The 12364-nt window shown below is 43.4% G+C and overlaps 1 protein-coding gene across 4 annotated transcripts in view; it reads right to left on the bottom strand.

The window, feature by feature from the left end:
- Positions 1–12364, bottom strand: part of PTPN4 (protein tyrosine phosphatase non-receptor type 4) — a 209023-nt gene that overhangs the window by 15835 nt on the left and 180824 nt on the right. For 3 of the 4 annotated variants that reach the window (XM_088473641.1, XM_088473638.1, XM_088473639.1), the window contains 3 exons: positions 11682–11828; positions 10082–10210; positions 8456–8604 (listed from right to left, as the gene is read on the bottom strand). In XM_088473641.1, the coding sequence (XP_088329767.1) occupies positions 8456–8604; positions 10082–10210; positions 11682–11828 (425 nt within the window). Of the gene's footprint in view, positions 1–8455; positions 8605–8725; positions 8868–10081; positions 10211–11681; positions 11829–12364 lie in introns of those variants that run through there. The other variant, XM_088473640.1, reaches the window with a different exon arrangement.

Below are 12364 nucleotides of genomic sequence, written 5' to 3'. Positions count from 1 at the left end.
TTCAAGCCTGGGTGTCCCTAGTTGCTCTAACGGTGCAGCATGAACGTTATATGTATGTAACACGGAAAGCGGAATCTAAATTTGATAGGATTTGGTCTGGTTGGCTTGAATCAAAGTATGCTTCTTCAGGTCCGTCTGTCTGAGCATTTTTTGGCAGGTTTGGGATGTGATACGGAATCTGATCTTTTATAGCTATGCAAATTTTCACATGCTGTATTTAATTTGATATTTTATGTGATTTCTATATTATATGATTATATAGTAATTTAGTTTTTTTTGTTTTTTTTTCTCTTCAACAATATTTGTATCTGGTGATGTTATTTTTTGCTATATTTGTCTGCTAGCAGTTATTATCTATGTATACTGTGTTTAACCATTATTATTATATATTTTTTTTTTTTTGGTTTGTTTTTTTGTTTAGTTGTTTGAAAATGTTTTTGTTTTGTATATGCAAAATAATTAATAAAAAATTACTCAATTAAAAAAAAAAAAAAGACTGTGAACCACAGGAAATGCTGGTGGGATTGTGCAATTGGCACATGAAGGTATGCATCTTGGATATCCAAGGATACCATGAAATCCCCTGGTTCCATGGCCAACACAATCGACCGCAGAGTTTCCATGTGAAACCTGGGCACCCTGATAAACGTGTTGAGACCTTTTAGGTTTAGAATAGGACCCGTTGTGTTTCTGAATCAAAAAGAGGGTGGAGTAATATCCCTTTCCCCGTTGATTCACTGGAACCGGGATTATAACCCTCGATATTAGCAGGGAGTGTATAGCTTGCTGGAGGGCCAAGGCTTTTGCAGAACCCGCTGCCGGAGTTGTGCTGAAAAACCTTTGTGGGGGACTTCTCCTGAGTGTAAGGGCTTACCCTGGGAGACCACCTCCCGAATCCAGGCATCCATTGTTTTAAGATGCCAGGCATCTGAATACTGAAGAAGTCGGCCTCCCACCCTGGGATCCCCCAGAGGGAGGCCCGTCCCATCAAGCTGCAGGCTTGACGTCTGACCTGACTGCTGGACGTCTGTTGGGCCAGGACTTCCTAGACTGTGGCTTCCTATAAGCATTGGCTTTGGTGGAAGACTGACCTCTTGCTTCCCCTTGCGGCCGAAAGGCTGACCGCTTAGGTTTAACAGTGGATGCCGAAGGTAGACCAGCCGTTTTAGAGGCTGCCACTGTAGCCACAATCTTGTCCAACTCTGTGCCAAACAAAATGCCCCCTGAGAATGGAAGGGATTCCAGAGCTCTCTTGGACCCTGTATCTGCCTTCGAATTCCTTAGCCAGAGGGCACTCCGGGCCACCACTGAAACCGCTGATGCTTTGGAGGATAATATCTCCGCATCTAAAGCTGCCTTTCCCAGGTTGGACGCTGCTTCCTTAACATAAGAGGTGGTTGTCAGCTGTTCCCTGGAAGAGAAATTTCCAGTGTCTTCATCCATTCCTCAATGGCCTTAGAGACCCAAGCTGTAGCCATGGCTGGTCGGGTAACCGCACCCGACAGAGAAAATATTGCTCTAAGACAGGCTTAAAGTTTCCTATCTGTGGGACAATTAAGCGAGGAAGCAGAAGGTATAGGCAATGTGACACTCTTAATTAGATGTGCCACATGTGCGTCCACTGACGGAGGAACCTCCCATTTAGTGCATTGATCCACTGGAAAGGAGTATAAGGCTTCCACCTTCCTTGTAATATGGAACTTCCTATCTAACAATTTCCATGCTTCCCCCATGAGATCCGAAAGGTGCTCAGAATTGGGAAACTCAGGTTTTATAACCCTCTGGCATTTAAACCCTGGAGCCTTTCTTTGCACTGGCTCCACCTCGTCAATGTTTAACAGAGCCTTGACTGCCCTAATTAGATAAGGGACATCTGCAGCTGGAAAATGGTCTTCCTCATCTGAGGGTGATTCCTGAGAGGAATCCTGTGCATCATCCCCACCCCCCCGGTCGTCAGAAGATGTACCAGAATCTGAAAGCTGAATGGTGTGTGAAGCCGACCTCCTTCTGGACTTTGGCTGTACCGGCCTAATCGTCCGTTTAGGCTGCTGAAAAGCTGCTAACGACGAAGCCACATTCTGATTTGAATTAGCATACATGTCCAACCAGGATGGATGCATCAGGGGGAAAAACATAGCAGGTTGCAAATGTTGAGAGGGCCCCATCATTGTAGCTGGCCCAGCGGCTGCCAATCTCTCCGCAACCTGTGCCATAATCTGGGAAGAGGAAGCCCAGGGGGGTTCCAGCCCAGAAGCTGGTAAATTTGACTGATGTGGAGACTCCTTGACACAGCGGCCCACATAATCCATCCTGTATGAAATCCTGTGGGGACAACCCTGCTTTACAGGCCATACATGATATCAGCACAGGAGCCTCAGCCACCTGTCGTTCCGCTTCTTTGGAGATAATATCTCTATTGATATGCAAAGTCTGAGTACAAATGTGACAATGTTTCACACCCAATATACACAACTGCCACAGAGGGTTAAATGAGGGGAAACCGCAGTGAAAGATTATGACGGTCAGTTATTCAGATAGAGGCAGCATAACACACAGATTTCAAAATAGTCACATGCGATGCATATAGATACATAGTTTGATATATATATTATAACAATTTGCACCAAGCTCTTTTAGCCACTACCATATAGCCATACATGACACCAGCACAGGCCTGACACTATATTGAGCTCTGTATAACCTGAACACCGTAGAGAGAGGTATACAGGGAGACTGAGCCAGCCTCCTGTGAACCTAGCCACCGAGAGCACCTGAGAGTGGTCTCTGGCCGACTCATATAGAGGGAGGCTGGGAGGAGCAACCAGAATGCGGGAAGTCTTACGACTAAAGCAGTATCCAGGTTGGGGGAGGGGCCGCCAGGGGATAGCGTACCTCCCCTCATGCTGTATAGATCCACCGGGCACACTGACATGGCCGCCGACATCAAGCCCCTGGCTGTCAGGATCCCTCATGTCCCGGTGGTCTAGTGCCGGAGACAGTTTCCACATGGCTCTGCACAACAACATCCCCCGGCGGGTCTCCTACTGCCGAAGGCATGGACTGTCACACCCGGTTTACACCGTCAGCAGCTGCAGAGAACCCCTTACCTGCCATCCCCAATGTTTTCCGGTTGCAGCCCTGGGCTGGTTAGGCCCGCCGAAAGTACTAGCCTGACGCTAGAGTTGCAGCCCAGCAGGGGAAGACTGAGCGGAGGCACGAGCGTCTATATAGATGCTAAGCCAGTGTTGGCTAACCTTGACACTCCAGCTGTTGTGGAACTATATATCCCAGCATGCCCTGCCACAGTTTTAGCATGCCCTAATAGCAAAACTGTAGCAGTGCATGCTGGGTTATGTAGTTCCATAACAGCTGGAGTGTCAAGGGTAGCCAACACTGTGCTAAGCTGCTTCAGGTCTCCCCTCCATCAGCCGTGCGCTGCCACTCGGAGAAAAAAGAAAAGAAAAAAAACAAAACTTGTTTGGGGACTGTTCCAGTCCCACTGACCGCATGGTGCTCCTGCACCAAACAGCAAAAAACTGACTTCCTGTAGCAAGGGGCGGGGTATGTATGGAGGAGGACCCAGTGCATCCATGGAGCTAAACCTTGTTGACTGTTTGGTGCCTGGATCACTCCAGGTACATCCCAAGATAATTTCTGTGGACCCTATGGAACCCGAAGAAGAAAGTACCTTTCCATTAAAAGGTAAAAACTTCCAGCGCCCTCTTTGATCCTGTATTAGCTTTCCAAGATCTTAACCAAAGGTCTCTGCGTGCCACTATGGATGCTGCTGATGCCTTAGAAGCTAAAATTCCAGAATCCACTGCAGCTCCTCCCAGATAGGAAGCCGCTTCCCGTATGTGGGATATTTTCATCATCTGTTCTCTGGTAGCATTTGGTACAGAATTTTCCAATGCCTCAATCCATTCTTCAAAAGCCTTGGCTACCCAGGCTCCAGCTATAGCCGGACAGGTAACTGCTCCAGATATTGAGAATATTGCCTTAAGAAAGGCTTCAATCTTTTTATCTGTGGATTCCCTCAGAGAAGATGCTGATGGAATAGGCAATGTAGCATTTCTGATTAAATGCGTTACATGAGCATCCACAGTGGGAGGTACCTCCCACTTAGTACATACAGAAGGTGGGAACGATTACAATAATTTTATCCTCCTGTCTACATAAAATGTAGATAGGAGGATAAATGTATATGAGGTGAAAACATATGTGGACACCCCATCCAAGAAGGCATTGATGGAGTACCCAAGATGGCTCTTCTCCAACTACAGATAAACCGGACTGGTAAGGTGGTACTTTACAACAGTCAACACACAAACCTTCCTTTATGTCCTGTGAGGACACACAACCTTACATGATTTACATATAACCAGTACAGGTGGCTCCCCCCACCTGTTTCCCTTTATCTTTTGACATATTCAACGTAAAGGCACAATCGCAAAGTTATGTGACAGCCTTCACAAAATCTCAATGAATGTGAAGTACTTCAGAAAGAAATAACAGTGATAGTTATAATTGACAGATAGAAATAAAAACAGTATCAGTCAGCAGCTAGCAAACAGTCACATACCATGCACATGTAATATAATTACAATTGGCTCTAAATCATCTACAACAACACAAAGGAATGGTAGGACATAGAGCACTGCATACCTTAACCAAGGGAGAGGTATACAGGGAGACTGACCCAGACCCTCCCAAGACCACAGCTACCGGGTGCACTGCGTGGACCGTGAGCATCTTATACACGTGGAGGGTAGGCGGAGCAGCCCAGACGCGCAAAACCCTCGTAGGGACTGCGTATGGGTTGGGGGAGGAGCTGCCGGGGGAGCGCCTACCTCCCCTAAGCTGCATTAACCAGCTGGGTATGCTGGCCTCGTGGCAGCAGATTGCGTCTGCTGCTGATCCCTGGGGTCAGACGACAGGGCCCCGGCTGGTGTAGTAAGGATGCGGACAAACCCTGGTCCTTACAGCAGCGGTTTCTGGTGCGTCTTTAACACCAGAGGTAAGCTCAGCCACGACCCGCCAAAATCACCAGCACAATTACTGATGTTTCGGCCCGGCAGAGGTAGATGGAGTCGCAGTATATGCGTCTTAATACAGACGCCTGGTACTGCTAACTCAAAAAACTTAAAATAAAACATAAAATAAAAGCTTAGGACTGCTCTAAGCAGTCCTCCTGTTAAAAAAGTGCTTTTGAACCCTGCCGCACCAAACAACAAACTGAAGTCCTATGGCTAGGGGCAGGTTATATATGGAGGAGGAACCGGGGCATTCTCTGAGCCAAAGCTTTAACCATAATATCCCCATGGTATCCCTGTGGATCCTTATGGACCCCGAAGAAGAAAATTATTTTTTTAATACTTATAAAAAGTATTTTCCTAAATCATCTTACAGTTATCTCTGTGTTAATTGGGCCTGTTTCAGAGATGTGCGCTAATTCCATCGCAGCTGCTGTACGAAAATATGCAAGTGTTGCATAGGAATGTATTGAGATGCCCACTTGCGGTTGTGTAAATCCAAGCATGTGCGTACAAAGAAGCAGCATCAGTCGCAGATCATTCGATTATCGCAGTTCTAAGTAGCCCTATGGTCACGCAGAACAGCCGCGTGTACCGAGACACTGTAGACTAGGTATGTGATCGCAAGACGCAGGCTGTGACACGCCCCGAAAACGTCTGTATTTTTTGCTGACACGCCCTGTTACCTCCCACAAACGCTCCCTGACTGTCAATCACACTACGAGTCAATAGTCGCTGCGAGCAACTACGGTAACGTACCATGATGCATTGCTCAATTTCGTAAACATCGGAATAGCGTACAACTCTGAATCTGGCCCATTGTACATAGTGCAACGTCAAACACGAACCTCTGGTCAGACAGCACTGGGTGAGGACAGATGGTAAATTTGGGCTTTCAGAGTAATTGATGGTATGTCTCCACCTTATGACCAGGAGTGGACCTCCTAGACATACACTGAGGCCCGAAATATAATTGTAATGCTGATATCTTTTACCTGTAATCTGATCATAACTATACAAAAACACACTTAAAAATTAAAGGTGACACTCAATGTATTTCACCCTAATAAAATACCTTGTAAATGAATATGAGAGGATTTGACCATTAATGGGATATCTTATAATAAGTTTATAATACAATACATGAAAAATGCGTGGTACATTCACATAGGAGACATTATAATGTCTAATGTTATTATATATCCGCAGAGCACCAGACATGTACCACAGTAAAGTAAATTTGGGAAAATACAGATTGGGATATAAACATTAACTTACACCAATAGTAGCAAGGACACTGCTCTGAAATAATATCAAACTCATCCTCGCCTGATCAAATCCTTTCCCCACCACAGGTTTTCAGTTGGATCTTAAGTTGGACCTTAAAATACATGCGATGGGTGAATTCCACATTTGTCATAGAGGAAAACTATGCATTAGGAAGTGTATAAATAATACCTCATATAGGGCTCTATTTATTAACATTATGTTTACTAAAATAAAGTGAAAAAGGGTGTTTTCACACCCTTTTCAAATTATTTTAGTTTCACCTAAAGTTACTACAGGGCAATTGGAGTAGAATTCGTAAAATTCTACTGCAACCCCTAAGTATCGCTTATTTTTAGTAAGCAGATCACATTTCCCATAATTGTAATGGGAAATGTGATCTGACCAAAGTTATTAAAAATATATTGTGATAAAATACCGGGGGAAGCCCTGTGATAATAACGCCACCTGGAGGTGGCGTTATCCAGGGTCTCCCCCGGTTACCGAACTCCTGCTCCGCTCTGACGGGGAGAGCAGAGCCCGGAGCCGGCCCCAGTGATCAGCTGTGTGGTCTAAACAGAGGTTGCGGGGAGGTCCGCGATCGCGGGGCTTGGCGACGGGGGTAGGGCTTAGCGCCGGGGAAGAGAGGGGGTAGCAGCGGCGGCCGGCGAAAATACCGTGACTAGTGTGCAGAGGGGATTCGCAGGGACAGAGCTTTCTCGCAAGCTCTGTCCCTGCAAGGGATTTGTAGTAAATCCCTGTGATATTGCGAATTCAGTCGGTAATATCACACTACAATCTGCATTACCAATGCAGATTGTAGTAAATAGAGCCCTTAATGTGACTGCTGATATTAACATTGCAATAAGTAGGCCATAATGCAATGCTGTTTAACCACCAGATGGCAGTATAAACATGATTTGTAGGTAGAAACACATCTACACATCTCAAAAGGCCTATTTGTTTATAATCTTATTACTTTGAGGACAGAAAAGACTGAGACACGAATACATGCCAATGTAGAGATCGTACAGTAACTGGAATTAAATTTGCTTCAGTTATTAGTGTATATTGGGAACACGTGTCCATCTTATGCTGGCCATACACGCTACAATTATCGGGGTGATCCGCCTAATATCGGCGGATCGCCCACGATAATTGTAGCGTGTGTGCGGGCGACCGAGGGTTAAATATTGCTCGGTCGGGCATGCAGGATTGTCCAGCATGCCCGCCCGATGCAATATTTACCCGTAAACTGTCGGCTGCATCGGGCAGTGTATGCCCAGCGCGGCCGACAGACAGACATTGAACAGGGAAATATCTCCTCCCCCGGGGGCGGAGCGCGGATGTCGGGCTATACACTGTGAGATTTCTCTCACAGTGTATGCTGGCGACATCTGCGGCTGGCAGCCGGCCAGAAAAATGTCTGTCGGTCTGACAGACATTTTATCTGGCTGTGTATGCCCAGCATTACTCTTACGCCAGAAAATTACACATCAAAATTGGACAAAACAAATAAAAATTAAATGTAAATAAAACAAAACGAAAAAGATGTGTGAGAAAATAGACCTATGTGAGGAGGGCTACAGTCTGACAGGAAGGAGTACTCACATTTGCGGACAGTGAGGATTGTGCACCGTAAGTAAATAAATGGGACATATGTAGCCTCTTATTACTGAGATTATATCTCTGCATAACAATCCGGGAACCTTTACTGATGTGATTACTATTACTGTTATCCAGTCAGCAAGTCAACAGTCACTACCTAGACTTTAATAATGTCGACGCTTAAATGACGTCAGTTATGATGGTGACTGTTAAAATGTCGACATCTGGAAAATGTTGAAATAGTGACAATGTCAACATTAGGTTTAGGGATACCTTACAAAACCATTGTAGACATTATAATCATGTCGACATGGTGAAAGTCAACATAATATACTGGACACAGTTTACCATAAACACAAAGCAGCTTGTTTATCGCAAAAGCATTTTAAATGTGTTTTGTTTCAACCCCTGTCCCCTAGATAAAATATCTAAACTACAAATGAATCTCCTGTCTACGCTAGAAGATCATTCCGTTAATGACTGCAGTGATAGTGAGTAAATCACTACCTCCAACACACGATGGGCAGAGCAATATGGTGGTGAAGTACCTGCAGTGAACAATCACTGGCGCATCGTTGTTAAACCTCTTTTGTCGCACAAGGCACACAAAATCCAGAAAGTCGCTTGAATCATCGGGAACCCCGTGGTCTGGCCATGCTGTGTACTGGATCTGGGTGAGAGGTCGACTTTCATTTTTCTAAAGGAAGTGTAGACAAAAGGTCATGCTGTGAGAAAACCATTGTAGACTGTGGTTCCAGGAATAGGTCAGTGCCTGTTATTACTGGGAGCGCTATTTAGAGAGACAACGTAAAACTCACGCAGATTGTGCAACAAGTAAATCTTCCAGGTGCAGAGGTCAGGAACCGTTTATTTGCACACTTCAACAGGATATCCCAGTGATGTCACCGTGGATTTCCTCCAGGTCAGCAGGAATGGGTTATTGCTTGGGATAACTGATAACTGGACCAAGTAAGGCATTACTATTAGATTCTAGCTTACATGGATCTAGTAATAAAAGTGCCCATTGTACTTATTAGTTTACCTTGGAGTTAGTATTAATAAATATAGGGATGATCTATTGGAATTTCCAGTTAATGGCTTAATAAAAAGAAGAAATTCAATATTACTGCCCCCAAAAACCCATTTCCACTAGCTTGAAAAACCCTGGTCTTTGCACGGGAACGCGCATCAACCCGGGTCTTTTGGCAGTGGAAAAGGCTCCCTCACTTCTTTTTTTTCAAAATATCTTTATTCAGATTTTCACAATAAAAGACGTACAGAAAAGACCAAATAGAAATGCAAAGTCAGAATATTGATCGGCAATACGTGGCAGAGCGCCAAGAGAGACTACGAGCAGTAGCTGTCCATGTTATAAGCATATAAACAAACCAACATGATAGAGGTATAAGAATTGCATATTCAAACAATGTATCGTTAGCGAGGTACACCTAGTATACACTAGAAAATTCACAATATATTGACATGAGAATAAGTAGTAAGATAATTAAAGCAAGTGTTTTCCATTGCCCATAATAAACCGAGCCCACCAAGATTCTGAGAGGAGGAGCAATAAGAAAACCTAGGGTAACGAAGGAGGAGAAAAAAGAAGGGGGAGGGGGGAGAGAATCAGCTGCTGTACAAAGTGTGATCTGAAAGTCTATGTGAGACTATCAATGATGTAGCTCGAATTATGCAACATTTTGTTGTTTATGTTAATAACCCGGTAACAAAAGCCACAGTGAACATATATCACCAGTGTACAATCATTTGTCAGCATATAACAAAAGGCTCATAATATTTATAAAAAATTAACTTTAGGGAGCTTCCAGTAGTTTCTTATGCAGGTACCATTTAACTCCCTCACTTCTAATTTAACTATGGTGTTTTAGATGTATTTTCAGGTAAAATGATTGTCCGCTTCCTAAGTAGATTACTAGCTGTTCAGACCTCTAGTAGCATATGTGGAGGATACTTTTTTTTTTTCTGCACTTCCAGAACATTTGCATAGTGCATTGTGTGGTTTTAGAAACATTCAGCTAATTTGCACAATTTTCCCAGACACTGCCGACCACCTAATCAGCCGCTGCGTATGGATGGAGATTTAACATTTTTTCATATAGATGCCTGTTAAAAGCAGCTAAAATGAGAATGTTCCCAGCATAACAAAGACTTACTTCCAAGTTAGTTAGTGTCATCTCTCGAAAAACATAAGCAGGATTTCCATCCTCTGAGTGGCAGGATATTTGGAAATTCCCAAATTCAGAGCTCTTTGTGGGCTCAGGCCAATACTGATGGCACTTTACCTGAAATAATAGGAATTATTTTCTTGTTATAACTTCCATGTATTGGGAAATACAAATCCACTTCCACCAGATACTTAAAAGCTCCAGATACACAGAAAACATGAATGCAACTATCTCGAGTGTTTTGTTCTCAATATGGGGACAAATTTTTCTAAATTGAATTGTGCTACTGAGTATTGCATTAACAAAGGAAAAGCCCATCGTATCATTAGCATAACCCAATTAGGGCCTCATTTATTAACGAGTTTTATCACCAAAATGAGTGATGGATTTCACTGTGTATGATAAATGGTGCTCTAGCCAATCAGCTCCCAACTGTTAGAAAAATGACAGTTGGGAGCTGATAGGCTGGAGCACCATTTATCATACACAGTGACATTTATCACTCGTTTTGGTGATAAAACTCGTTAATAGATGGGGCCTTAATTAGTAATAAGTTACAGCTGACCACAAAGCATTCTAGCTGGTAAATTGGCAAGCTTTGAGGTGCATCAAAGGTATTATATTGCTTCCATCAACTATTTATATAGAGAGGTAACAATATGGTGAGGAATAAGATCAGGGCTGTGGAGTAACTATACTGTGAAGAATAAGACCAGTGCTGTGGAGTAACAATACCAAGAGGAATAAGATCAGTCCTGTGGAGTAACAATACAAAGAGGAATAAAATCAGGGCTGTGGAGTAACAATACTGTGAGGAATAAGATCAGGGCTGTGGAGTAACAATACTATGAGGAATAAGATCAGTGCTGTGGTGTAACCATACTGTGAGGAATAAGATCAGGACTGAGAAGTAACCATACTGTGAGGAATAAGATCAGGACTGAGAAGTAACCATACTGTGAGGAATAAGATCAGGACTGAGAAGTAACCATACTGTGAGGAATAAGATCAGGACTGAGAAGTAACCATACTGTGAGGAATAAGATCAGGGCTGTGAAGTAACCATACTGTGAGGAATAAGATCAGGACTGAGAAGTAACCATACTGTGAGGAATAAGATCAGGACTGAGAAGTAACCATACTGTGAGGAATAAGATCAGGACTGAGAAGTAACCATACTGTGAGGAATAAGATCAGGACTGTGGAGTAACCATACTGTGAGGAATAAGATCAGGACTGAGAAGTAACCATACTGTGAAGAATAAGATCAGGACTGAGAAGTAACCATACTGTGAGGAATAAGATCAGGACTGAGAAGTAATCATACTGTGAGGAATAAGATCAGGGCTGTGGAGTAATCTTACTGTGAGGAATAAGTTCAAGGCTGTGAAGTAACAATACAGTGATGAATAAGATCAGTAGGTTAGCAAATCCTTTGACTCCTCTATTAGTAAAATAGGGGAGTCAGAGTCAAAGGTTTGGCTTACCGACTCACAGCCCTGAATAAGATAATGTGTGTTTGAATGGAACGATCTGCATTCAATATCTGTACTGCCATCACTTTTAGGAAAGTTAAGACGGAACATACTCGTCCCCGCTCCACTTGCGTGGTAAGCATCGCGACAATTGATGAGCCTTGCTCCCAGGTCATTTGCCAGAAGTCTGGACATGTATTGGGCAGAGGCCCCTGGCAGGCAATATACCGGTTGATTAAGCTGGAAGAAGGGATCTCCATCTGCAGTCAATAAAGAAACAAGACATATTATTCATAACATGGAATTAGTGAGAAGTTTGGAGCAGCATTTGCTTACATCAGAAAGGCTTTAAATCACTCAGCGGAACATGTGCCCTGGGAATGCCAGTTTATGTGAATGCAGACTCAGATTTCCATCCCTGTTGCCAATCCTTTCCATCCAGCTTAAGGTCACCAACATAGTGAGTAAGGGCTGAATATTAGCACATTATTATACAGTCCTATTCTCCCTTACACCCACATGACTAGTGCTCAGCATACAATAAGAATAAAAAAAAGACAGGCGATAAGTAAATACCTGAAAACTAGAACACATTGGAGGACATTCATGAAGATTATTCTACATATAACTGTGTGGAAAAGGTGGCATTAACACAATAACAAGACATTTATTTTCAAACCTGTACTAGTAAAATTACAATCTGATTGGGTGTTATGAGCGACACCTCCTATTCTACAGAGTTAAATACAAATATAAGGCATCACTATTATCTATACTACAGAGGGAAGGCATACAG

Source organism: Taudactylus pleione, unplaced genomic scaffold (assembly GCF_031769625.1).
Source record: "Taudactylus pleione unplaced genomic scaffold, aTauple2 ptg000138l, whole genome shotgun sequence".
In the NCBI taxonomy this organism is placed as follows: domain Eukaryota; kingdom Metazoa; phylum Chordata; class Amphibia; order Anura; family Myobatrachidae; genus Taudactylus; species Taudactylus pleione.
Note: the sequence above shows the minus strand (reverse complement) of the source record. Positions and strands in the feature narration are given on the sequence as shown.